General features: G+C 44.8%; 2 protein-coding genes and 1 pseudogene across 3 annotated transcripts in view; 2 read left to right on the top strand and 1 right to left on the bottom strand.

Annotated features, from left to right (window-relative positions):
* The window catches only part of LOC139050420 (uncharacterized), a 516,820-nt gene that overhangs the window by 271,685 nt on the left and 217,799 nt on the right, over positions 1-27,336 (top strand). The window lies entirely within an intron of this gene.
* LOC139054457 (uncharacterized) overlaps positions 1-27,336 on the top strand; it is a 47,816-nt pseudogene that overhangs the window by 4,308 nt on the left and 16,172 nt on the right.
* The window catches only part of LOC139054459 (protease-associated domain-containing protein 1), a 102,810-nt gene continuing 90,440 nt past the window's right edge, over positions 14,967-27,336 (bottom strand). For both annotated transcript variants that reach the window (XM_070531454.1, XM_070531455.1), the window contains one exon: positions 14,967-15,275. In XM_070531454.1, coding sequence (XP_070387555.1) covers positions 14,987-15,275 — 289 coding nt within the window. In that variant the 3' untranslated portion in view covers positions 14,967-14,986. The remainder of the gene's footprint in view (positions 15,276-27,336) is intronic.

Genomic DNA, 27,336 nt, shown 5'->3' with positions numbered 1-27,336 from the left:
ATTAGCTAATGTTCTGGTATGCAGATTATGCAATTTTTCAGTTTACATAACTTCAAGACACAGTATCTATACTTACTAGGCAGTACACAGTGCCTAATTTGCAGTTTAAGAACTACTAATTAACAATTTAATTATCTGCCACAGTGCAGATAATACAATCATATAATTTGTGCCTTTCGGTACTTGAGACCAACACCAGTTACATCCTGAAATCCCCAGATATCACACTGAACTGCACTATGGAATACAAAGGCATCTCGTATTATTTTTCCCAAAATTCCGTAGGCGGTGCTGGACAATACCGAGGAATTCCAGCATATCCCATATAGTTGATTTGGGGAATGATTGTGCCACACCTACTGGCTTCTATAGAGCTATTTAAATCAACATTCTCCCCTTCTCTCACAAGTGTGTAGGAAAAAGGACCGACACCATCAGTGGCTTCACAAAGACTGAAAACAACTACCAGCCTGCCAATGACTCATTTAATTCACTTATACTTTACTTTAGCAAACAGTAAAGGTATGCTTATATCCAAACATTAATGCGGAAAAATAGTTATGAACATAGGCGTCAGATCTTCAGTTGCTACATGTCAACTATAGGTAGCACCTTGTTGCAGGCAACTGTGGAGAATGCCTGACACATAAAAGTACAATTTGGAGTACTGAAGACAGATGTCTGCAGCAGAGAGTAATTACAGAAAGTAAGAAAGAGTAACAAACCAACCATACTAATACAAGGGAAACACGAGATCACGAATCAGATGTTTATGCCCATTCACAGTTCATCTAATGCCCAGTTTAAGCAATACTAAAGAAGCTTACTTACTCTCTACATATCTCTGAGGACCACACTTGTTCTAAATGGGAGAATCATTAATAACATGAAAAGGTGGGATAATGAAGCAAAGTGAATGATGCATGGCGCCACCCAGCCATCACTAAGCCAATTGCTGCAACACATGTTCTTGCACTCACCAGGTACGACAAGGAAGACAGTTGACATTAATGTGTAACACTAACTCAAACATTAACAAGGAAAAGTCTGTTCGATGCGCTGAATTCACAAGGCATGGATTAGACAAGCGCAATAATAAAAACTGACAAAGCCATTCTTTTGCAGCCTTGACCTAAACAGCTTGTCGTGTCTTCATATAGATTGCAAGACTAACACGTGCTTGCAGCGAAAGAGATGTCCCAGAAACTTCACTGCATTCTAGAAGGTGAAGAACAAATGGCATTTAGGTATCCACGTCTAACTAGATCTGTGTTGAAGGGCAGACAAAATGGCAAATATATTGAAACGTCAATTAGAGCTTAAGAACTATAGGTACTATCCATTTTTAATGGAGCTGCTTTCACAGTTCCTGCACTAAATCCTCAAGACGTTATCGTATACGTTTGCACGGTGGATGGCAGAACTGACAGCTGTTGAGACACTGTTCAGTAATTTAGTAGAACTTGTTGTTGGGCGAGTTGGTAGATATTAGCGAACATTGTTTAACTGCGCGAGCAAACAAACCACAAAGACAGCGAGGGACAAGGACGGGCGCAGACTTGCAACTAAAGTTTATTCCACAAGGTACACATATAAATACACACCCGACATACACCACTGCGCGTGCGCGAAAAAAGGCAAGGTAAAAGAAAAGTAAAACCTTGTATAAGCGAAACGCGACCTACCTACGCTCGTCAATAAACCTAATCTCACTGTTATGTGAATAAACTGAGGTGTCACTAACACATTGTTGTCCCTTCTTTTTAATATGGTACGCCTCGAGTAGCTCTCTGGCTCGGCTATCTCGGCAGCGGCACAAAATCTTTGTTTCCTTCATGATCAGCTTGCACGTGCACGCCAGGCAGTGGACAGGCAGGTGCCCATTCGTTTTATTTCTAATAGACAATTCGTGCTCACGCAAGCGCACATTCACACACCTTCCTGTTTGGCCTATGTAAACTTTGCCGCATGATAGAGGTATCTGATATACTACTCCAACACTGCAAACTACGTGGGAAATGGAGTGCTTAGTTCCGCACCCTTGGAAGTTATTTTTACTTCTTCCTATGCGGGAGCATAACCCAGCGAGCTTGCCGGGAGCCGAGAACGCTATCTCAACTCCATACCGTTTCACAACCTTCTTTAAGTTGTGGGAAGTATTGTGAACGTAAGGTACAACTGTCCGTTTCTTATTTTTGCGCTCCCTTGTGTCTTCAGCAACATTGCCTTCCGTCTTTGTCTTCTTAAGCACTGCCACCACTACTGCTAAAATGACTGATTGCGGGAAACCGGCTTCTTCCAGCCTTCCAATCTGCTTGTCAAAGCTTTCCTGTATTTTGTGTGTGCAGGACTTCCTTAAGGCTGATATGATGCACTGGGTGGCTATGGCCCACTTTACCGTTTTTGAATGAGCCGAATCGTAGGGCAACAATTTCTTTTGGGATCTTGGGTTATATTTCCAGCACACATGGTCGTCACAGAAGCTTATAGCGTTGTCTAAAAACTGAATATTATTATCCTTTGTTAGCTCATGGGTGAATGTTAAACCTTTGCCAAGGCGCTGAAAAATGTGTAGTACACCTGCGATGGTGTCGTCATATGTGTAGCTGGCTTGCTTTTTTAAAAGTACAAGAAATCGTCAACATAACGGAACATCGTAACAACCAGGTCACGATCGATCCCTTCGTTTACCGCTCTGTCAAATTCCGATAAGTAAATATTGCACAAAATAGGAGCAACGCAAGATCCTATACATATACCTTGTTTCTGTACGTAATAGTCTTCTTTAAACTGGATGAAGGTAAATTTGAGGTAAAACTCAAGCAACGCTAAAAACCTATTAACAGTCAAGCCGGTAGAATTCTGAAAAGACACTTCGTCATTAACTTCAATACATTTCTGAACAGCCTGAAACAATGCAGCGTGAGGGATAGAATAAAACAAATCATCTATGTCAATGGAAAAAGCATGGCCAATATCGTCATTCGACTCTATAAAGCTAGTAACAGCTTCCGAGTTCCTTGTTTCAAACGGGTCATGCACTTTCAGGTGCGATAAACATTTCTGCAAAAACTTGCAGACTGCGCCCGTCCTTGTCCCTCGCTGTCTTTGTGGTTCGTTTGCTCGCGCAGTTAAACAATGTTCACTGTTCAGTAATATGCGAGAGTGAATGAGCGCTTTATTCATCCCAGTCAATTAGGGAATGGACCTAAGACAAGGCTATAAAAAGGTAGCTTGAGGACATCTGGGACCCAGAAAACAAATGCAGGCATATATTATTCAGGGCAGGCACACAGACATAATTTATGCCAGCGGGCATAAATTGTGCCTGTAGGCATATCATAAAAAGGCCCACACAGAGCATGGCAGACATAATGTAGATCCTAATAGAGAACACTAACAATGCAGGAGCCTTGTTGCAGTAACTGCAATATTTCGCCACATAGATGTTCTTCATGAGCAAACTGAACCACTATCAACCTGAAGTGACACAGGCACCATAAGACAAGTGGCAGACATAAAGCATACAACATTAGAAAGTTGAGCTACTTGGTAGGAACTTATGCTACAAAAAAGACATGCAGGCATGGAGACAAGGCAACTTGTCCATCTCTGTTGTCATTTATCCGTGTTTGCACGCCAGACTTTTTTCTAATAATGTGAAAGTATTTGATTGTTTTGCATATATATTCTATGCACAACTTTGAGAGCACTGCGCAGGACAACAAAATTGTTATATAAACTACCTTGTGGCAATGTTATCTATACAAGCCCAAACTAACTAGCAGCTGTGAAAATGCTGACATTTTTGCAACTAGACCTTCTTGGAAGTACGAGAGTAGACCAAGTGATGTTACTGGAAGGGGCACGACAGCACATTGGGAATGGCATGCTCACGCTGGTTCATGTTACAGGGCGCTATCTCCTGGGCAGTCAGTTCTTGGCTTGTTCATCCAAGCCAACACTTCGGTGTCAAGTTATCGCCACCACTGTCTGCATCACAGCGCTGGAAGCCGGTTCTGAAAGGAAGCTTGCCTCACCAACTGACAACCCGGGCGTGCGACAACTACCATCGACACAGCGTGCGGAAGCCTTAAATGCCAGCCATCGGCAGCACACCTTGGGCACGACAGCGCATCGAGAATGGCACGTTCATGCTGGTTCATGTTACAGGTCAGTTACCTGAATAATACGGCGTGTTAGGAGCAGTAACTACTGTTTATGTGCGGTGTCGTGCCCTGTAAAGCTTCACGATTTGTTTAAGCGATTTTTGCTGTTGTATTCTAACATTCACAATGCTTTATCTACCCTTCTCCTCATACTTTCTGGAGACGACCCAAATCCTGGTCTAATGTCCAAAATTGAAGCTCATGCTAGGGTGGATGCTTGAGCTAGTTGGTAATTCATGATGAAAAATAACGTACAGCGCTAAGGACAAGGACTGCGAAGAAGACATACACAGCGCCAACTTCCAACAATATTTAATTGCGTTGCCACATCGTGTGTATATATACAAGGGCATGCGTAGAAAATGAAAGGCAGTCACATGGGATGTTCTAACAGCAAGTCACTGAACTAAGAGCAGAGCGCTGTGTATGTCGTCTTCGCAGTCCTTGTCCTTCGCGCTGTATGTTGTTTTTGAAGCTGATGCATCTGCCCAGGCATTAGAATCCATTCGAAAGCTTGAAAATGGTTACGCTGCTTTAATTGCAGAACTTAAGGAGATGAAACAAAAGCAGGAGGCAGCAGAAAACGAAGTCAAGCTGCTTAGTGAAAAAATCATAAAATTAAAATCCGCCATTTCTTTGCATTCCACAGCCGAAGCCGGGACAAATTCTGATACTATAAGCAGTGTTTCCAAGCAATTGGCAGCAATATCTTCAAGGTGTAATGACGCTGAAAATAGACTACGCCGCTCGAATCTCTTCTTCTTTGCAATAGATGATGATCCCAAAGAAGATTGGGCTGCATCCGAGCAAAAAATGATCAAGTTTTGCTCAGAAAAACTTGACGTTACCACGACAGGTCAACAATTCGAGCGCCTGCACCGTTTGGGTAAACATTCGCAAGAAAAGCACAGGCCCATCATAGCAAAGGTAACTTTTTCAGAGGAGCGTATCTTGGCTTCAGCATCTAAATTTAAAGGGATCGACGTTTTCAGTCCGCGAGGATTGAAAACGTCGATACAAAACATCGATAAACGTCGATACAAAAGCTATCTAAAAGAATACTGCACAGCTTTATTGGTCGCTAAGGATAAATATTTCTCAAAAGACCTACCAGGAATTCTTACAAGCAATCCAAGAAAATTCTGGAACATAGTTAACCCTAGTAATAAGTGCAGTAAAATTTCATTGCAAGATAAAAACAACTCACCTATTCCTGACAGTCAATGCCCGACAGCATTCAACTCATTTTTCACGTCCGTCTTTACAAGAGAAGATAGTTCTAACATACCCTTTGTACCCGATTTTGATTTCCAGTACATGGCTCCCATCACTATCACTCTAAAAGGCGTAGTCGATCTTATAGATAACCTTAAAATGTCTTCATTCTCTGGCATAGATGGTATAAATTCTAAAATACTAAAAAACACAACACTAGTATCAAGCAAAATTCTGCTACACCTATTTAACCAATCCCTTACAACTGGTATGCTTCCTACAGACTGGAAGATAGCAAAAGTAGTGCCTGTCTTTAAGAAAGGTAACAAGAGTTCTAATGAAAATTAACGTCCTATATGACAAACGTGTGTTTGCTGCAATATGTTAGAATACTATATCGCATCCCATATTTATTCTCATCTTGAATCTAATAACTTCTTTTTACCCGAAACAGCACGGTTTCTCAAAAGGATTTTCTTGTGAAACCCAACTACTAGAATTCGCATCAGACTTAACACTTTGATATGGACAGTAATAAACAAATTTACTGCACCTTTTTGGATTTCTCGAAAGCATTCGATCGTGTAGCCCATAGTCACCTGATATCAAAGCTCTCTGCAATTAAACTTGACTCACTAACCCTATCATGGATTCGTAATTTTCTTACTAATCGCGAACAGTTCACTGTTGTTGCTTCCTCTGCCCTGTCTGATGTCACCTCCGGTGTACCTCAAGGCAGTGTACTCAGACCTCTTCTCTTTTTAATTTACATTGACTTACCGAACAATATATACCGAACAATATATCCTCTTCTGTACGATTATTTGCTGAAGTCTGCATTGTACAGCGTTCGATTAACTGTTCCGCTGACCACGCAGCACTCCAAAATGATCTTGCACATATTAGTAATTGGTGTGCGACGTGGCTCATGTCCCTAAACGTATCGAAGTGCAAAGTAGTTTCCTTTCTCGAAAAACCGTTAACTCTAACTTTTCTTATAATTTGGATTCTAACATAGTTGACTACACCACAGAATATAAGTATTTAGGAGTGCTCCTTAATCACAACCTTTCATGGACTAATCACATCACCTCCATTTCAGCTGACGCCTCCAGATCATTAGGATTTCTGTGCCGCAACTTAAGAACTGCGCCTTCACCGCTAAGAAAACTAGCTTACATAACTATTGTACGGCCACAAATTGAGTACGCCTCACGTATATGGTCTCGTCAAAAATACCTCATCGAACTCCTGGAGAGAATCCAGAATAGAGCGAGCCGTTTCATTTAAAGAAAGTATAGTAACCAGTCGAGTGTAACCCAAATAAAAGTCGATCTTTTGTTGCAACCACTAACCACTCACCGTGATAATGCCCTTCTATTATTATTTCATAGATTCATACACACAGTTGGCCTAACCTTACCAAACCTAGTGGCAATTGCTCGTTTAACAGTCTTGGAGTGCGTAGACTCATACGCCAACAATTATTTGCGGGCACGGGGTCGGTACAATCAGCAGGAGCCTTCATCAGTAAGGGTTATGTCAAGATCTAAAAACTGCAAGCTGTTATCCTTGGCTAGTTCGAAAGTAAAATCAAGCAACTTGCAAATGCGAAAGTAAAATCGAGCAACTTGTAACTTGCAATTGCTTGAACGAGCAATTGCCACTATGTGCCTCGAATCCGCGCTGAAAAAATCGTGCTGCCATAAGGCACAAGCAAGCTTTGACGACCAGATTTTGAAGTTGAGGAAGGCTGGCTTTCCTTGCTTGGTTTTAAGCGCAGTTTCGGGGGCGTTATTGAAAAAACTGAAAAAAGAAAGAAAAAGAAGTGAAGAAGGTCAAACAGTCAAAAAGAAAGCTAAAGTGGTGGTGATACCATATTCTCATGAAGTGGCGCATAATCTGAAACACGTCGCCGTGAAATACGAAATTCCTGTGATTTCTTCCGCGCCGCGAAAACTTGCTACTTTGTGCCGCCTGATTGGTCTGGATGACTCTAAAAAAGTAGGGTGTTCTATTAAACATACGAACCCTTTTGTTAAGTGCAAAGAAGCGGTAGTATACCACATACCACTGAAGTGTGGAAAAGAGTATATCGGCCAAACTTGCCGATGTATTAATGAACGCCTGCAGGAGCATCAGCTATCATTGAAAAATGGATATGGTTCAAACTTGTCTCTTCATTGCAAGACCTGCGGGAATGAGAATGAACAAGTATGTGAAGCAAGGCTTCATGATACGACAATCATGTATAAAAGTAAAGATTCTGTTGCGCGTGAATTGTTAGAGGCCAACAAGATTAAGAGGGGACAACTGTGTCAGTACCCCGTCTTTGAATATATACACAAATGAAAGCATGTTTTTAGACAAGTTTTAGATTTAGATTAAGTGTGATTCTCTTCATATATATCTTCAGTGTTCTCTCACGTGCGCATTCACATATTCAGTGTCCCTCTTTTTTCGTTCCCCTCTCCTCATGGCTATATAATCAGCCACCTGTGATTTCAATAAACACTTGCCTTGTTTTGTCTGTATTTCTTCTTGTGTGCCGTCACTATTGGCACTTCACCTATTGAAAGCTATGCACCAACTAGCCCCACAACGTGTTTTACTGCAGTACCTTTCTTCTACAGTGGGCCCCTTTCTATGTGTGCCTTCCAGTGCGCCGAATCCTTCGGTGGTGGTCTGTCATATCACCCTTGCGACGTGCCGAGCGAGAACCCTAGGATACTGCATTAGGAAGGTACTTGTACCGACAGAATTCGCCCCTCTGTTCGGTTGCGTTAGACCGTCGGTTGGCCATGTGAAAAGAATGTGCAGAATACTACGTTCCGAGATATGGCCACAGGTCCGCCTGCTCTACGATTGGCTTCACCTGATATGCTTTTCGCTGGACCCAGTGCACATTGCAAGTACTAAGCTGCAGTCCCTTCGGAAGCTTGCAGCTCAGAATACAGAATTTTTATGGCGTAAGACCCTACCCATTCTTCCTAAAGGAGGCGAAACCAAGGAAGCCAGCAGCACGGCGCTGCAAGTTCTCGGGGGAGCCTTCATCCCGGAAGACATCGTTGACGTCCTCAAGAAAGGCCCCAAGTTCAGCACAGTATCCCAGGACATGAGCTTCTTTCCTTGAATAGGAGTTTCAACAAAGCCGCACCAGAGGACAAGGAAAGGTGTCTAAGAAAGGAACTCGTCCAAGAACCTCCACAAAACGTATCGTGAATTTTTTCAACGACAATGGCCTTCGACTCCTGCAGGCCGACAAAGGAGGAGGGTTTGTGGCTATGCCGTCAGGCATGTTTAACCAAAAGGCTCTAAAGCCATCCAGAAGAATTTCAAGGTAACGAAACTCAAGCCAAGTAAGGAAAAGAGCCGTGCCATATCTTTGTGTGAAGACCATGCACTACAGAAGCTCGCTAATAGCGTCCACAAATGTAGAAAAAACTGTTTAAATGTATTTTTTACTGCAAAAACGCGCAAAGATAATATACCGTTCAGATGTATAATGAGTGAAAGAGCTTCCTGGCAAAACAACGTTAGCCGCTACCTTCTAAAGCAGCTCAACACGTTGGTTATAGATGACCCATTCATGCTAAAGAATAGTTTTGACATCATAGCCTTTTTACGTGAGTCCCAATCGATAGGATGCTTGTTTTCAATAGATGTTGTTGACCTTTTTTATTCTATTCCGCAAAAAGAATTGTTAGCTGCCGTCCTGAGCTGCATTGAGATGAACGGGCAGGTATCCTTTTAGAATACCGCAGGAATTTCCGTGGATAACTTCATGGCACTCTTGGAGTTTTATTTGTGCTCCACAGCTGTGTGTTTTCAAGGCCACTTTTATATGCAAAAGAAATGAATTTGTATTGGCTCGTGCGTGGCTCCCATACTTTGCAACATTTTCCTAGAGGGCATCGACAGAGCGCTATCGAAGGTGTTTGACGGAGGCAAAGTGCTCAAGGTTTTTAGGTATGTTGACGATTTTTTATTTTTACTGACGGAACGATCTTCCATGACCTACCTGCATACTATGCAGGGCATTTTAACTGATTTTAAACTGCAAGGAAAAGGCTTAGATTTTACTTTCGAACTAGCCAAGGATAACAGCTTGCAGTTTTTAGATCTTGACATAACCCTTACTGACGAAGGCTCCTGCTGGATGTACCGACCCTGTGCCCACAAAGAATTGTTGCCGTATGAGTCTACACACTCCAAGACTGTTAAACGAGCAATTGCCACTATGTGCCTCGAATCCGCGCTGAAAAAATCGTGCTGCCATAAGGCACAAGTAAGCTTTGACGACCAGATTTTGAAGTTGAGGAAGGCTGGCTTTCCTTGCTTGGTTTTAAGCGCAGTTTCGGCGGCGTTATTGAAAAAACTGAAAAAGAAAGAAAAAGAAGTGAAGAAGATCAAACAGTCAAAAAGAAAGCTAAAGCGGTGGTGATACCATATTCTCATAAAGTGGCGCATAATCTGAAACGCGTCGCCGTGAAATACAAAATTCCTGTGGTTTTTTCCACGCCGCGAAAACTTGCTACTTTGTGCCACCTGATTGGTCCGGATGACTCTAAAAAAGTAGGGTGCTCTATTAAACATTTATTTATTTCAATACCCTAAAGGCCCAATGCGGGCATTACATAGGGGAGGATTCATCAAAGAAAACTTATAAATATACAACACATGTTATAAACAGCTGAAGGCAGAAATAAACAAGAAGCCAGGTACAAGTTATTAAGAAAAAAAATGGCTAGGAACAGGAACTGGAAAATTGCACATGTAGCAAATTCCACAAGACAAAAAAAAAACAAAAAAAAAACAAAGCACCTTCAGAAGTTGCAAAACATGGCATCTAACATTTTATGGAACGATACGGCCGGCATGCAAAAAAAAAGAAAGGAAAAAACAACGACGCACATCATTTTACGTTGGAATTTTCTAAGTATGACCAAAGAGCTGTTTGAAATGATGATGTTTCAGCGATAGCCGCAAAGCTAGAAGGAAGCGAATTCCACTCTTTGATAGTCAGGACCAAAGGTGAGTATTTGAATCGTTCTGCTCGAGCGAAAATGGGTTTAGTCTTCTTCATATGATCTACACGAGCCGATGTGTGCGGCGCCGGGAGAAGATGTGAACTTGCAAATGGTGTGTTATTGTGGTAGAAAGTGTGGAAAAAGGATAAACGGCTGAATTTTCTGCGCATGACCAGAGACATACGAACCCTTTTGTTAAGTGCGAAGAAGCGGTAGTATACCACATACCACTGAAGTGTGGAAAAGAGTATATCGGCCAAACTTGCCGATGTATTAATGAATGCCTGCAGGAGCATCAGCTATCATTGAAAAATGGATATGGTTCAAACTTGTCTCTTCATTGCAAGACCTGCGGGAATGAGAATGAACAAGTATGTGAAGCAAGGCTTCATGATACGACAATCATGTATAAAAGTAAAGATTCTGTTGCGCCTGAATTGTTGGAGGCCAACGAGATTAAGAGGGGACAACTGTGTCAGTACCCCATCTTTGAATATATACACGAATGAAAGCATGTTTTTAGACAAGTTTTAGATTTAGATTAAGCGTGATTCCCTTCATATATATCTTCAGTGTTCTCGAACGTGCGCATTCACATATTCAGTGTCCCACATTTTTCGTTCCCCTCTCCTCATGGCTATATAATCAGCCACCTATGATTTCAATAAACAGTTGCAAGTAGCGCCTTGTCCCGTCTGTATTTCTTCTTGTGTGCCGTCACTATTGGCGCTTCACCTATTGAAAGTTTGCTCTGGGTTTGAGTAAAGCGCTATTCCACAGGAGCAACGCCAGAGCTCCACTCAATCAAAGCACAGAGTGCTTGGAAATAAACTGCACAACATAAACTTCTCAGGGATTTCTCAAGATCAGAGGCCCTGTATGCACTGCAGGTATATAAGGATGCTGCTTTTGAACCAAGCGTCCTATAAGAGAAAAGCAAGAGTGGCTACTGGTTTGCATGCTTCGAAGAAACTGTTTATGCGGGGAAGACAGTTGAGGAAGGAAAAGGCAAAAGGCAAAAAACTAGAAACATTGCTTGCCAAGATGAAGGAAGTTAATTCTGGCCTCTTTGAATGAAACCTTCAGGAGTGTATTTCTGAGCTGCACAAGATGCAGCAGCAGCAAGTACAAATATGCTTTGAAGCAGCGAAAAGGAAAGGCACATGGAATTAAGTACAGCGATGAGTGGCTTCTGGACAGCATTATAATGAGGATGAAAAGTTTGAACTTGAACATATTCGAAAGCACAAAATAATGACAAGGGCTGTTTGAACAAATATATGTTGGAAACTACAAAAGCAACTTTGCCTTCAATGAACACATCTTTGCTGACATCACAGAAAAAAACAAAACTATGGACAAGTTTTAGAGGCAGGGATGTAGGTTTCTTGATTGAGGAGATGAAGCTTTTGGAGATCCTTTAAGTGACAAGCAGTGGGTCTATTGAAGGCTTCATTGATTTGGGTAAATACACTTCCCTGGACCAAGGTACAGAGACATGTGATCACGGTCTAGTAGTGTTGTACCAGCCATTTTCAGGCAACTTCCAGCAGACCTTGGGACTCTTTGGGTCCCATGGGAACGTTAAGGCAGATGCTTGCCAAAATCCTAGTTGATGCAACGCTAGCTGCTGAGAAGTCTGGCCTTTTTGTGACCACAGATGGCACATCCTGGAATAGAAGTGTGCGGCGACAGTTTGGCATCAAAGGAGCTTCAAGTTCAATTGTCTGCAAAGTAAACCACCCTGCCGATCCCAGCAGAAGCCTGCACTTATCAGACCTTCTGCGTCTCGTGAAGTGCACCCGCAACAGCATTGTGCCAATGGGACTACAGGCGCCTGAAGGGTCACAATAGATGTGAAAGAGGCGTGGAAGTGCGGCAATAGGGACATTGTGCAACTTAACGCAATGCCTCATGTAGCAAGAGTTGTAATCGAACTGAATGGGTTTGAAAAAATTGAAAGTAAACTAAAGCCTTCACTTTTTTCAATGATGAGATAATCAGAGGCTTGTATGCGTATAGGGAAGAGATCAAGTGAACATGGGGCATCAGCTCCAGCAAAGCAACTACATGCTTTATCAGAAGAACGGCTAAGCTGATTAAAGGCATGACTTCCCATTGTATCCGCAATGCTATGCGCCCAAGCTCACCAGTCGTGGCTGAAGTGAAGGATTTTATTACCTGCTTAGATGCCGGGGAAGAAATTGGAAAGGTAGGTTTCCTCAGCCAGCGTACCGCAGAAGGCCTTCGCGTCAGAAAGCATTGTGTTTATTCTCGAATATATCACACCCAATGTTGGCTATAAGTACTTGCTAACTTCACAACTAAGTCAGGATCCTCTGTACAATGTGATCGGAATCTTGAGGCAAATGTCCGGAAGCAACGATCATCCAATGCCAAAACAGTTTCTACTTTATGCAAATGGAAATGTGTCGCCATCAATGCTGACGAGCCTCACACATGGGAGCTGCAAGGACCAAAGAGAGGTCCAGAAGAAGCTTGATGAGCTCACGGACATTGAGTGTCTCAATCAAGTCCATAAAATACATCATCTGGCATCCTAGTGGATAACGATGCAATGGCTACAGCAAAAAGTGGCTCCTGAGTAATTTATTACGTCACAGGATATGTTGCAAGAAGGATGATGAGAAAAACCAAATGTGATTAATGTGCAAAAGCGCTCACTCATTCTAAAATGCCTGCAAATGCCTCCTTAATAAACGTAGACAAGGAAGGACTGCTTTACCCATCTCATGAACTGCAGACTTTTATTGCGAATACGGATGACTCATTCACATACTGCTTCAGCTTCAGCAAATTGAAAGCAAATAGCATAATGCTATTTACATGTACTATGCTGTTTACATGTATTATGCTATTTACATGGAAGACAGACAGTGCCTGTCCATCGTACATGTTCTTCTTTTAGTCCGCGTCCTTGTAGCGCTCTTTTTCTTTTCTTCAAGTATGTTAAACCAACTAGCCCACATCAAGCTTCCGCTGCTTCAAGAACATGCCTGGACCTATGATTTCCTCTGTGATCTAGAACTGCTTTTTTTTGCACAATGTTTGTGATGTACAAAAATAAACATGCAATCTTTCAAATGTCTGCATGCTGTGCATGTATGTGCACGAGTCGAGATGTGAGAAATCCACCAAACACGAAAGTTTTATCTAATAGGTGGAAAGTGAACCGCAAAGTAAAGGAAGTAATGAATTGTGCTTAAATGCTGCGTATGCTTTGAGACGGTTAAAGGAGGTGACGACCTTTTGTAAATGTGAGCATATAGTCGCTTTTGCACCGAAGGTTTAACGTCCCGGCACTGGTTTGTGAGGGATGTCGGGGGCTCCAGAATGGTTTTATTTATTTTTATTTATTTATGAATACTGCAGCCTTGATCACAACACCATTGCACGTGGGTATACATATTTGTACAGTAACATATTAAGACAGAAATGAAATACATTCATGCAAAGGCTTCAACAACACATATACATAGCAGACCATCTGGAGTCCTTTAATGTGCACCTAAGTAACGGTACGCAAGCGTTTTAGAGCGAAAGCTCTACTACGTTGTCTCGCAAGGTCATTCATCGCGTCACAATGATCTTGAGCCACCAGAGTGTGTGTGTGGCAGGTGTGACGTCACACCACGTGATCCGCTGCGGAGAAGCGTGGCAGCTGCACTCGCTCAGAGCCTCGCTGCGGCGGTAACACGTGACTAGGCATGGGTTTAAGGGCTAAATATAGCCCGATATAATGTGAGTGTGCACATGTTACATCACGTCGGCGAAAACAGCGTCGACTGATGGTTCGACGCACTGGCGCAGCCAGCGTACCGCACGTGGCTAACGCACTTCGACACGCCTGGCGTCGACAGACGCTCGCCTGCGGGCTGATAACGATGGACTATAAATGCGCCTTTAACGGCTGCTTTGCGGTGCTTGGTCGCTCAGTCTCGCCATGGATGGTGCTACGACCGGGCTGGCTGCGCGTGCGATTCAGTGCCAGCGACAGGCTGAATCCTATCATCCAGTAGATATAGCTAGACGACAGGAAGCAAAATCTCAAGCAAAGGCAAAGTTGCCTGCTGATACACCGGAGCAAAGGGAGGCCAGATTAGTATGTGATAGAGAAGCTTGTCAAACGCAGAAGCATGCCAAAATCGAAGCTACTTCAACCGTCGCCATGGTTCAGCAACACCAACAAAAAGGAGACGAAGCCGTGGATACACGCAACGACACCCACAACGATTGTTTGACGAACCACGCGCTTCGGCTGGCGGCAAGCTTGACTGCGACGGCCAGGTTTCACCACAACTTCACGGACAACCTGTTCGGCAGCGTGTATAATGTGTGTGAAAGACTGTGGCCTAACTTTAATAAAACACTGTGTGCATATGGTCTTTCCAAAACCAAGCCAAGCAGACATTTTGCTCGTAATAACTAGGTTTAAACGAGTTAAACCCCAGCCAGTTTTTCCCAGAACAGAAGCTTTTGTGTTTCCTTCATTTGTTAGTAGCGTACATGTCAGTTTATATGAAAGACAGCATAGGTGCAGGCCGTTTATTTTCACCAGACAAGCCATGGTGGCTGGCGTAGCCGGTGAGCAGGCACGCCGCTCACATTGACAGGGATGTTGATGAGTGCTCGTCTCAGGCCATGTGCCTCCAGCCCCCGGCGAATCATGAAGCCGTCCTTTCCCAGCAGGAATGCAGCGGGTATGCTGCAGTTACGCCGCGTGCTGTCGTCCATCATGTCGACGTACTGGTCGTCATTGCTTGGGTCACTGTCTGCCACAATGACGGCCAGTGCACCCTGACGCCGCACCTCCACGCACTTGGTCAGGAACGAGCATCCCCTGGGACGAAATGTATGTCGATACGCTATGCTGCGACACAAGACACTGGTGATAGTGATTACCATTTGACGAGCGTCGGAGTCTAAATGAACGATAGAAAACAAGTGTGGTCATACAGTGTAGACGTTGCACGCATCCTGTGCCTCGAATGTGCCTCACCTTTTGCTGTATCTTCGCGCCTTCCTCTTCCGGGTGTTTGCTACAGTGTTGACACCTTTGTCCGCTTTGTCAGCATAATGTCAGCAAGCCAGGAAACCCACAAGGCAATCAAACGTCAATCCAGCTATGCCAAATGGTACTCATTTTATTGGGGGAATAAACATTTCCACAGTGCCGCCATTTGTGGCTAGCCTGATGCTCAGTATCAGAGGAGATAAAACTGTATTACAGCAATTATCTAGCACTGTTTGTTAATCCCGCTGCACCAACCCATTGCACAACCACTCTGCCGTACCAGTCAGTTACACGATTTGATCATTTAGTACATAATCGCTTGCAAATATACGCAGAGCGCAATTATGAATGTGCATATTTAACAGGGATAGGCGGGCTAGATGGTGGTCGATATTGGAATGCATCATGTAACCGAACAAAAACAAGGGACAAAGACAATTTTAAGTGACTAGAAGTTTGCTTTTTCGACATTTTCGCCTGCGAAATTTTAGAAGCTGTATGGCCGTTTTAAAAATTCAATGTAATGAAATTCTACGGTTTTACGTGACAAAACCATGATATGATTATGAGGCACACTTTAGTGGGGACTCCGGATTAATTTCGACCACCAGGGGTTCTTTGAAGGGCCCCTCACCAGGTCTGGCCATTTTGAGCTGACAAGCGCGGAGCATACATTGCGGAGCATACACTGCAAAGTATTACATCGCGTCACGCTGTGGAAAGATCTGAAATTTCAAACCGAACGTAATTTTTCCTTCTCCTCACGGCTGCCACGCTCCAAGCTGGACGGTGACGTAATCGTGCCCTGCGCGTACGTAGTCGTGTCTGCAGTGTGACGTCGCTCGTGGTGACACCTGACTTTGAGAATTATTCAAGACATCTGTTATCTGTGCGATCTGTAGCTTGAATTGATGAATGGAAGTTTAGAGAAATAATAAAACACAGGAACGGAATGTCTGCATGTTTTTTGTTTTACTTCGCACCGAAGCAAGAGAGATGTACTTCTGCATCGTCTGCATGTTCCCACGGTCGTGCGGTCACGTGTGCAGGTACCGAAACTATGCCATCTTCTAACGTGTTCCAGGGCGTGATCATGCTCTGTGATCTGCTTGTTCTGCCTCAGTATTCGCGTAGCACTGAATTATACCACTAATCATGCTTCCTTGTGCACAGCGCGCAAAATCATGCGCCATCGAGAACGAGGAAAATAGGTTTATTTACAGAAATTAAATCAGTCTAACATGACTGCTTGAGAAAAAGAGACTCAGTCTAACATGACTGCTCAAGAGAAGTGTCACCAGCATTCGCACAACAACAGTTTTTATACACTCGGTCCGCCGGCCATACGAGGCGGCGACTGTTCGTTTACTCATCACCAACTCGCCGCTGCTCCACAGATCAGTTTACGTACACAAAGGCAACCGCATTCTGATGCCCGACGCCGGCGTTGGAGGGGTGCCGTTCCGGGAAGTATCGGCGCCCATCGAGGGTAGCTCGTTGTCTTGCGCCTGGACGAGCATGAGAAGCACCAAAATACGGCTTCTCCACGGCAGCTTGTCCATGCGTATCATATCAGGTCCACGTTGGGGAACTCCGAAACCATTGTTCACACACCGAACTCGTCCCGTCACGATGTCGGTGGGGCTGGTGGAAGGAGGCGGTTTTCAGCACAAAGGCCGTTTCTTCGAACGCCTCCTAGCTGCAGCGACGGTGAGGGGGAGATGCGCGTCGTGTCGCCCTGTCGTAACTGGGTGGCAATCTTGCTTTGCAGCTCGCCATTCTTAACAGCGCAAAGGCCGCTTCTTCGAACGCCTCCTAGCTGTAGCGACGGAGAGTGCGGAATGCGCGTCTTGCCCCCTTGTCGTAATTGGGTGGCAATTTTGCCTTGTAGCTCGCCATTCTTAACAACGGCCAAGCTAAGGCAACCACGAAACATCTGAGCGGCAGGCGCTATCAAATATTTGTGATACACTGGCATCGTTCTCACGCATTTCAAGTCTAGTATGCTTGAAATTACCATATGATGGCCTTTCTGCAAGAGGCCCATGGCGCTGCTCAACATAGCGATCACTGCAGTTGGTGAGCCAGCACGATACATATATAAGCTGTGTGCTTCGGCATTGCCTTTTTGGCCTGTATACAGCCATAATATATGAGAGGGTTCGCATAAAAAGAATGCGATGGCTATTCTTGAGCGCAAAATTTCCGTAATACGTGTGAGTCCGTCGTAGTGAACTAAACGAACACAACCGAAAAAAAGAAATTCAATTATCATCCTCTTTCTCTAAAAATCAAGAGAAAACGGGCTCATGCCGCACAACGTTTATGAATATATAACCGCTGATGCCGTATGCTTGGACCATGCGCTAAATAGAACAAATATACCTGTAATCCAGCACTTACTACTACTTAGGACGCTCGCGCAGTTCGTAAACGGTCGCTTTGCTGGACAAGCTTAATTCAGACTGTAAGGTATGCCCCTATTACCCGCCAAATCTATTTTATTCATGGGTGGAAACCTCATCCATCCAACCAAGTAGTCACACAATGTAACCTGCAGCGAACAGTTTGAACGCTCATCAAAGTATAACAGTACAGCTCCTATCGTAGCAGAACGATATCCACGCTGTTACGATCGTCGCGTATGTTTCATGGATCCTAAACCGCAGCTTAGAAATAGAGGACAATACAGAAATAAGGTCACATTAGTGATTGGAACATTCAGAAATACACAATTGATCTCCGAGGCTGATTGTAGGCTCAAATATGCGCGCACACATCGCGCTGCATGTTCCGTCCACCTCAACGCCAGCAGAAATTCCGGCCCATGACGCCTTAAAGGGACCCTGAAACGCTTTTGACGATTTTCTACAAACGTACTGAGTCGTTAGAGTAGGTCCTTCTGATCATTAATTGACACATCTAAGTGCTCTGCGTAAAGCGTGTAATTTATTATAAGGTTTTAAAAATGCACATCGCTGCCGATCGCAGCGCACTGCCCGGCGGAATTTTAAGCCGCCCCTACCCATATGACCGAAATCACCCATATGACGTCAGTGGGGCGAGCTATCCGATTGGCTGAACAGGGCGCGTGATCCATAATTTTTCCAACTTTATGGTAAACAAATGATCTTCGTAATAGTTGGAATGTTAGTTAATTTGTTTTTATAAAAAGGAAGTAACATAAAGAGAATGCACAAGAACAATTTTTCAGTACACTTAAGCACTTCCGACACACAGCAAGTGTCTGCTTGTGTTACAACGTACTCCATTTTGACGAGAGCTCCGCGGTCAGAGTTGGTCTCAGTCTTTACGCGAGCACTATGATTCGACTTTGTTGCCTTGTGGACTGCAAACGTAGCGACTGGTAATATGTCAAGCTGCGACATCGTGTCCCTCTGCAAGGCAGCGTACGAGCGAACTGGCTGCTGCGCATCGGACTGCCGCTGTCCGATCGGCGCCAGGATTTGCGCGTTTGTGGCCGTCACTTTACACCGGAAGATTACTAACGCAATAGCGTTTCGCGAGTCCCGTATTAGGGCAAACGTAAGCGCAAGGGGACAGGGTCTGGCCGCTTGACTGTGCCGTACCGGGATGAGCCGAGATGAGCAGAAGGGCAAATGTGAATGGTCTGCACGGTGCAGCCACCTGGTGGCATAGAGCTCAACAATACACAGTAGCAGCAACGAAGCGTATTCTTCTTTGCTGCTGGTGCGTATTTTTCGCAGGAGTGTAATCATCAACAAGTTGTTTTTATAAATGTTTAAAATATTTTACACTTGGTTAGAGCAATATTAGCGCTTTGTTTGGCTGGTTAAGCGCTGCGCCAACAACTGTCTGGACCGTGCAGACCGATCAGGCCGCTCACGTACGTCTACGCCAAAGTTCCTTCACCAGCTTGAGTTTATGCCTCCAGTCGTTTGCCGAAATGACCAGCTTGCCTGTGGTTAACGGAATACCAGACACGTTCGGCGCTACGACAGAATGCTCGCAACGCACGCTGCTTCGGTAGCTCTCGCTTGGGGTCGACAGCCAAGTGGCTAGCGGAGAGGTTTCGCGCGGGCGGGGGCGGGCGCCAAAACAACCGGAAGTGGACGATGTGACGTCGCATCGTGACACAGGACCAGTGAAGGCGGAGCTTAGCCCCGCTCGCTCGGCGAACGAGTTGAGGAGGAAGAGCATGGCTGGGGAGGAGGGTAACTTCTAATCGCTTGTAGCTCCATTAATACGCAACGCTTCACTTAAATTGCGGTGCGAATGTTCTACCTAAGCTGTACCCTACGAGTCTACAAAATTTGTCCGAACCGTTTCAGGGGCCCTTTAACCACTTCAGCACTTCTCACAGAACCATTTACCACTTAGAAAAATGGCCAGTCTTAGCTTGGTTAAGCCAAGAATGCGTTGCATATTGCGCGGTCTTTTTTTTTTTTTGGGGGCGAGGTATCACGGAGCGGGAGTCAAGTGGTGGCTGCGGCCGCGCGCGACCGCGCGAGTTGGGGCCCAGCTTTAAGCCCAGCTTGGAGCCTTATGGATCTTGTGGATACATAAGGCTCCACAAGATCTATACGAGCCTTATGGATCAATCGGGAAGGCTATCAGCAGCAGGGTTTCCGGAATCAGTGCAAGTTTCAGTCGTCGAGGGGCTGCTAAAAAGGTGCAGGTCGGATAGCACAATTCAGGACACGGCAAATCAAGGGACGGAACGTAGAAGGAAGGTAGCGGTAGTGCCCTACCTGCATAGAACGGCACATAAACTTAAGAAAATGGCTAGCCGGGTGGACACAAAAGCGGTCTTTTCCGCACCAGAAAAGCTGGCAAAAATATGTCGATTGACAGACCCGTACCGTAAGCCAGCTGCCGGGTGCTCTACGAATCATCGGAAAACGCCAGTGGGATGCGCAGAGTGTGTTGTATATGAGCTTCCGCTGTCCTGTGGGAAGAAATACATCGGACAGACAGGGAGATGTCTTAATGACCGATTACGGGAACATTGCCAAACTGTGAAAAATAAGCAATACGGTCATCTGTCAACCCACTGTCAAGAATGCGGCTGTGCGCCGGTCTATGAATCCTGTCGGGTTCTTGCGAAGCACAAAGATAAAGACGTGCGAGAGATCATTGAAGCGCAGGCTATCTGGCGGAATAGAGACACGTGTGTTAGTGCCCCTTCAATCGACCTGTTAGATAAGGAGACGGCTTTTTTGGATGGATAAGATTTGGATAAGGTGGCGCCACTGTGCATGGTTTATATAGGTGTACTTCCTGGAAATCAAGTTGTTGAAGTTAGCGCATTGTGGTGTCGTCTCCCTTCCGTCCTTGTTTGCTGGTGCTAAATATGCTTTCAACTTAAAGCCCCTTGATAATTTGAAAGTAGCGACACTCTCCTCTTCACGGCGCTTTCCTCCTCGATTCTCCTCGCCCGCCGGCTGCACACGGCGCGCTTTTCCACCTGGGCCACGATGGAAGAATACGGGAGCCCAGGTCATTCTTCCACGATGGAAGAATGACCTGGGCTCCCGCGGACGGGCCGCATGATTCTATGGAGGCGTGTTATTTTGGGCTAAAACCCCTCCATCCACGCGCCACCACTGCTTTCTTAAGTAGCAACAACTTTTCCTGTGCACCGCCTTTTCCCCTCACACGAAATCCGGTTCCGGTATTTCTGGTTCCAGCATTTCTGATTTAAAAATTTCCGGTTCCGGCGTTTCCGCTTCCTGGAGTTGCGCTGCGGGAATTTCCGCTTTGACTGCTGTTAGACGATGCTGAGACGTCCGCGCGTGCTTAGCAGAGCTGTGGCAGTCACCATAAGAATGCAAAGAAGACAAGCTGTTGTATTCCGTTGAAGTAGTAGTTCGCGGTCGCTGTTTTCCAAATGCACGAAAAACGGCAGTGTTCTACAAGCGCCCAGGCACTACATTCCACTGTACGTTGTCGCTCTAGTCACAACCCGTCGCAGGTTGACGTGAAGCAGCGAACACGAGCAGATCGCTGGTTACAATAGGCGGTGGTTCTTGGATGGAATCGCATTCAGTTTCGACCACAGCTGGTGCAATTAAAGCCTCTCCATCGACGCGAAAGTAAACAACGCTAAAAAAAATTGGAGGACGCTTAAGCTTCGCCTTCAAGAGTGTAACGCGATAGCGTTCCCGTCGACCCGCCAAGGGTCGTAAGACAATGCACTACGGTGCAGCGATCACTTACAAGGCGCCCCGCATCGGACTTTGCACCCACCAATCACGCGGTGAGCGCCGAGCAACGCAGCGTTCGGCGCGGCAACGAAACGTGCGCCTGAGCAAGAGGAACGAACCAAAGAATTCGGTGTCTTGGAGGGAGAAACGATCTACGCCTGCCAAACGTCGCGATCGGCACGGACAGCCGGGCCGCGACGTGCCATGAAGGCCGACGCGATCATGGGGCTGACGCCTCGATGGGATCGTCCTCTATCTCGCTTGGGAGCACCACGCAGACGCATGACTCAGAAGCAGCTCGGCACACATCGCAGGGGACGCTTTCCCACCAGACGCGCTACGGCGCAGCGATCACGTCAGAGGAGGCGTCCCGCATCGGACGCTGCACCTAGGAATCGCGCTGTGAGGGGTGTTAAGAATGGCGAGCTGCAATGCAGGATTGCCACCCAATTACGACTGGGGAACAAGACGCGCATCCCTCACTCTCCGTCGCTTCAGCTAGGATGCGTTCGAAGACGCGGGCTTCGTGCTGAAAACCGCCGCCATCCTCTAGCCCCATCGCCGTTGTGACGGAATGAGTTCGGCGGACGAACTATTGTGCACGAACTCCCCAGCATGGACCTGATCTGCTACGCGTGAGCGAGCTGCCGCGGGAAAGCCGTTTTTTGTTGTTTCCCACGCGCCGACCGGGACGCAAGACAACGAGCTACATAGAATGGCTCTGAGCTTCCCGGAACGGAGCCCCTCTGACGTCGGCTCCGGACATCGGAATGTGTGTGCCTTTGTGTGCGTAAACTGTTCTGCGGGGCGGCGGCGAATTTACAATGAGTAAACGAACGTTCGCTTCACCTTGTATCGCGGGAGGACCGAGTGTTTAAAAACTGCTGTGGTGCGAATGCTGGACACACTTCTCTTGAGCAGTCATGTTGGACTGACACACTTTTCTCAAGCAGTCATGTTAGACTGATATAAATACTGTAAATAAATCCATATTCCTCGTTCTCGATGAGAAGCAGTTCTTCCCTTCATCAACGTCCTCAGCGTGGATAAGTTGGATGACGGCATGGGCCAGCTACCTTCGAATTCATGCCGGACTCCAATCTTGACAACGGATCACGAGCGACGGGAATGAGCCCCCAATCCTGACAGGGGAAGGAGGAGCCGCGTCGCCTAAACACGAGAGTTCGAGTGACGCACGCCGAAAGTTGGAAGGGGAGAGAGCGAGAAAACTTATTGAATGAATATGATGTTTAATGGCACAAGGGTCAGGTGTGGCCAAAGAGCGCCATGCTAGTGTTAATGAGTTCGCAGTGGACTGGTGTGTTCTGTGAACTTAATGTGACGTGGCTGTAAAAGGCCTAAAAGAGTTGATATATATTCCATAAAATATACGTGTAGTAAAATTATTGGAATGATTATTGACGTGTACTATGAAGATTAGAATAGATAAAGAAAGAATGATGCAATATATAAAGTCTGTGAGGTAGAAAACTGTAGCAGCATTCTCTGGAAAGAGGATGCGCTACAAAATTAATGGGCTTGTGACACGGAGCACATCTTTCAAAAAGGCGAGGAGTGCTTTGGTCTTAAAAAGCGGTTCGTCACCAAGGAACATAGCCGGATGCAGGGGAATACAATGGCTGTATGCAAAAGGAAAATGTTTTCTCCTGTCTCTTTCGGCTTCCCGGCACTTCAGGAAGACATGGAGGACGGTCAACCGGTCGCCAGATCTACCACAGGTTGGAGGCTCGTTACCGGTCAAGAGAAAGTTGAGTGCCAAATGTGTGTCATATTCTCAGTCTAGTGAATAGGACATCGGTTCTTCGTATTTTCGTAGTTGGGTACCAGGAACCTAACTTCGGCTTAATTAGGTGAAGCATATTACTTGTTTCTGCGTCCCACAAGCGTTGCCAGTGGCTTCGGAGTTTGTTTCTTAGGAAAGGCTTCATATCTGTGGCAGGGACAGCAGCAGAACGAATGCCTTGCGATGCTATTGATTTGGCGATCTCGTTGGCAAGCACATTTCCCTCGATTCCTCTATGGCCAGGAACCTAGCATATTACTACATGCCTATGTGATAAGTACATGTTACATAAGAGTGAGTAGAGTTCATTGAAGACAGGATTCGTATGCTTTTGAAAAGAAATGAGTGCTTTTACAAGACTTAACGAGTCTGTGAATATGATGGCTTTGTCGAGTTTCAGTTTCTTTATATGTTTTACTGCACACAAGATACTTGTTATAGGGTTCAACACGTCAGATTCAGTAAAAGAAGGACCAACAACCTTTATTTACCGCCAACGCATGTGAGGCGCTTCCGACAGATGGTGACTCCGTAAGTCGACCTCGCCATAGAGTTTCCTACAAAAATTACTAGAGGGAACTCTGGCGCTGCAGTCGTTGGTTAACTACCTACTTAAGAGGAAAAAACGAAATCAGGAAAGAAACCATTTATGATAACTCAAAGGGAAGCTCATTACTTTTCGAAGCGAGATCAGGATGCCTTAGAACACGCACCTATAAAGCGAGATATGAGAAGGAAGAAGAAGCATGTGCTTGCTGTGGTAAAGCTAGGGAAACTACGGAGCATGTTTTATTAGAATGTGAAGACGTCTACCCAGCGGTCGATTTAGGCACCACTGGCCTCCTTGAAGCCCTTGGGTTCAGAGGGAGCAGTGGTAAAGCAAACATGTCCGCAATAGACATTAGTAAGAGGCGACTGGAGGATTGGTGGAAGTAGGGAAACGACAAAAGACGGAGACGTACAAAAGCACAGTTCGCAATAGGGGATCAGAAAATTTGGGCGTGGTAGTTCATAGTGTTTTTTTTTGTCTTTTTTCATTGTTTAACCTAGGTAGAATATTAGGCAGTATAGTAGCAAGAGCTTGGTGGCGCAACCCACCGCCCCGTTCCAAAGGGGACGCTCATAACATCCATCCATCCATCCGTTGTCCTACCATGGGAATGATGGGAAGTACATGGATTTGTCTGATCTTCGTGCTTATGGATTTATTCTTTATTCTTTATTCATCAATTACCCCGCAGCGCCTGAAGGCGTTACAGCAGGGGAGTTACAACATGGAATAAAATTCACCTTCGTTCACACAATGCACTTGCTTTTCAGTCAGCCTATTCCACTGTTTAATTGTTCGAACAAAAAATGAGTTGGCATACATGTTTGTCTTGGCAGGATACTCGAGGATTTTGCAACTGTGATCAGTTCGTTTTGAGATGTAATGAGGTTTCTGTAGGTAAATTTCCCTATTAATTCCTGTTTTATTGTAGTAAATCGAATATAGAAATTTTAATCTCAGTTTATTGCGGCGGGCAGAAAGTGATTCCCATCCCAGCTCAGCCTTCATTGCAGTGCAGCTCTCCTTTCTTCTGTACCGCCCCAAGACGAACCTGGCAGCACGGTTTTGTATTTTTTCCAGAGCGGCAATGAAGGTTACCTCGTGGGGGTCCCACACAACACAGCCATATTCTAAGAGTGGTCGAGCACAAGTTGTATATGCCATACGTTTTAAATTCGCATGTGAACATCGCAGGTTTCTCTGAATGAAATTCAAAGCTTTACCAGCTTTGGCTATGATACTGTCTACCTGTGGTTTCCACGAAGATTCAGACGACAGTAGCACACCTAAATACTTATACGTACTGTCTTGCTTCAGTAGTACGTTGTTCAGATGATACCGTGACTGAATTGGTTTCTTCTTTTTAGTAAATGAGAGATGTACACACTTTGTTATGTTCAAAGTCATTTTCCATTTAGTGCACCAATCATGAATGATTGATAAGTCGTTCTGAAGTTCAATTGTATCATAGTTATGGGAAATTTTTTTGTACACAACACAGTCATCCGCAAACAACCGTATAGAAGATGAAATTCCGGCAGAGATATCATTAATGTACACCAAAAATAATAACGGACCCAGAACGGAGCCCTGTGGGACTCCTGACGTAACATTTGAATATTCGGAGCATTTTCCATTCAGTATTACACATTGCCTTCTTTGGGAAAGGTAACATTCAATCCATTTAAAAACAGTTGCATCAATGTGTAGGGTATTAAGTTTAAACAATAAGAGTGAATGTGATACTGTGTCGAAGGCTTTACGAAAATCCAGGAACACACCGTCTACCTGTCCTCCTGCATCTACGCTGGATATTATGTCATGATAAAACTCAACTAGTTGTGTTGTGCAAGATAGTCCCCTACGAAATCCATGCTGCTCGTTAATTAGTACCTTATGCTTATTTAGATGATTTAGTATTTGTTTGTATAATATATGTTCAAGTATTTTACACGGGATAGACGTAAGTGATATTGGCCTGTAGTTACCAATGTCTTTCTTGGACCCACCTTTATGTATCGGAACAACGTGTGCAATTTTCCCGTCATGGGGTAAAATACCTGTTGATAAAGATTTTTCAAAAATTAAATAAAGGTACATAGAAATTGGCCCCGCGCAACGTTTGAGTACACGTGGAGAAATACCATCCGGACCACTAGATTTACTCTCATCAATATCTTTCAATAGTTTTTCAATTCCATTAATACTAAGCTCAACAGGAAGCATAGGCGAAATATTAGTTGTAGGTTGATGAATATGACAGGTATGGTTGGGTAAGAATACCGAATGAAAGAAGTTGTTTAGGCAGGCAGCTTTATCTTCGTCTTCCATAATTATCTTACCGTTATAATTTAACTCCTGTATTCCGAAGGAATCTGATCCACACTGTTTTAAGTACTTCCAAAACATTTTAGGGTTTGATTTCATTTTGTTGCTCAGCTCGCTGAAGTAGTCATCTTTAGCTTTTCCTATTTTTAGCTTATATTCGCGTGTAATCGTATGTAGCTTTGTAAAATGAGCAGCTGATTTGCTTTTCTTGAATGCGTTAAATGCCCTCATCCTTTTCTTGATAAGCTTTGGTATGTGTGTTGTTACCCATGGCTGTTTGTGCTTTTTAAGCCGTGAAGAATCAACATTTGGGATATGTACACTTACCAGCTCGAGTAACATATTCTTAAAATTGTCCCACATATCGTGCACATTACGCTCCTCAGATAAGCACTCGAAAACTGAAAAGAAATTACGAAGTTTCTCAGAAATTGCATCGTAGTCACCCTTCTCATAAAAGTAGACCCTCCTAGTCGTGGATAACTTCGCACGGTTCTTTTCTTTATGGATACCGGCAACAACAGCCAGATGGTCGCTAATTCCCGGAATGACATTCACATTTCTTATGAAATCCGGCGAGTTACAAAACAGCAAGTCTAACACAGCGCCATTGCGAGTAGGATCGGTAACGTACTGCGTCAGACCAAACGTGTCTACAATATTTTTCATCGCAAGGTTCATGCGCCCGCCAGAACTTAAACACGTATTATTGCACCAAGATAACCCAGGCAGATTAAAATCCCCCCCAAGAAGTATCGTCTGAGCTGACGCCTCTGTGAGAATTTCATATAATGTTTCCACTGTGCTGATATCCGAGCTGGGCGAGCGATAAACCACACCAACAATGAACGTGAAATTATCTGATAGGACTATCTTGCACCATACAGACTCCAGTGCATTGCACTTGTAATCAATTGCTGAAGACTGTAGTGATGAATGAACAAGCAAAAAGACGCCCCCACCTGCAGTGGACCTATCTTTGCGGTAGACGACGTAGTTTTCTGGAAACACCTCACT

This window comes from Dermacentor albipictus, chromosome 1 (genome assembly GCF_038994185.2).
Source record: "Dermacentor albipictus isolate Rhodes 1998 colony chromosome 1, USDA_Dalb.pri_finalv2, whole genome shotgun sequence".
Lineage (NCBI taxonomy): Eukaryota > Metazoa > Arthropoda > Arachnida > Ixodida > Ixodidae > Dermacentor > Dermacentor albipictus.
The sequence above is the reverse complement of the archived record's forward strand: the minus strand, read 5'-3'. Positions and strand labels throughout refer to the sequence as shown.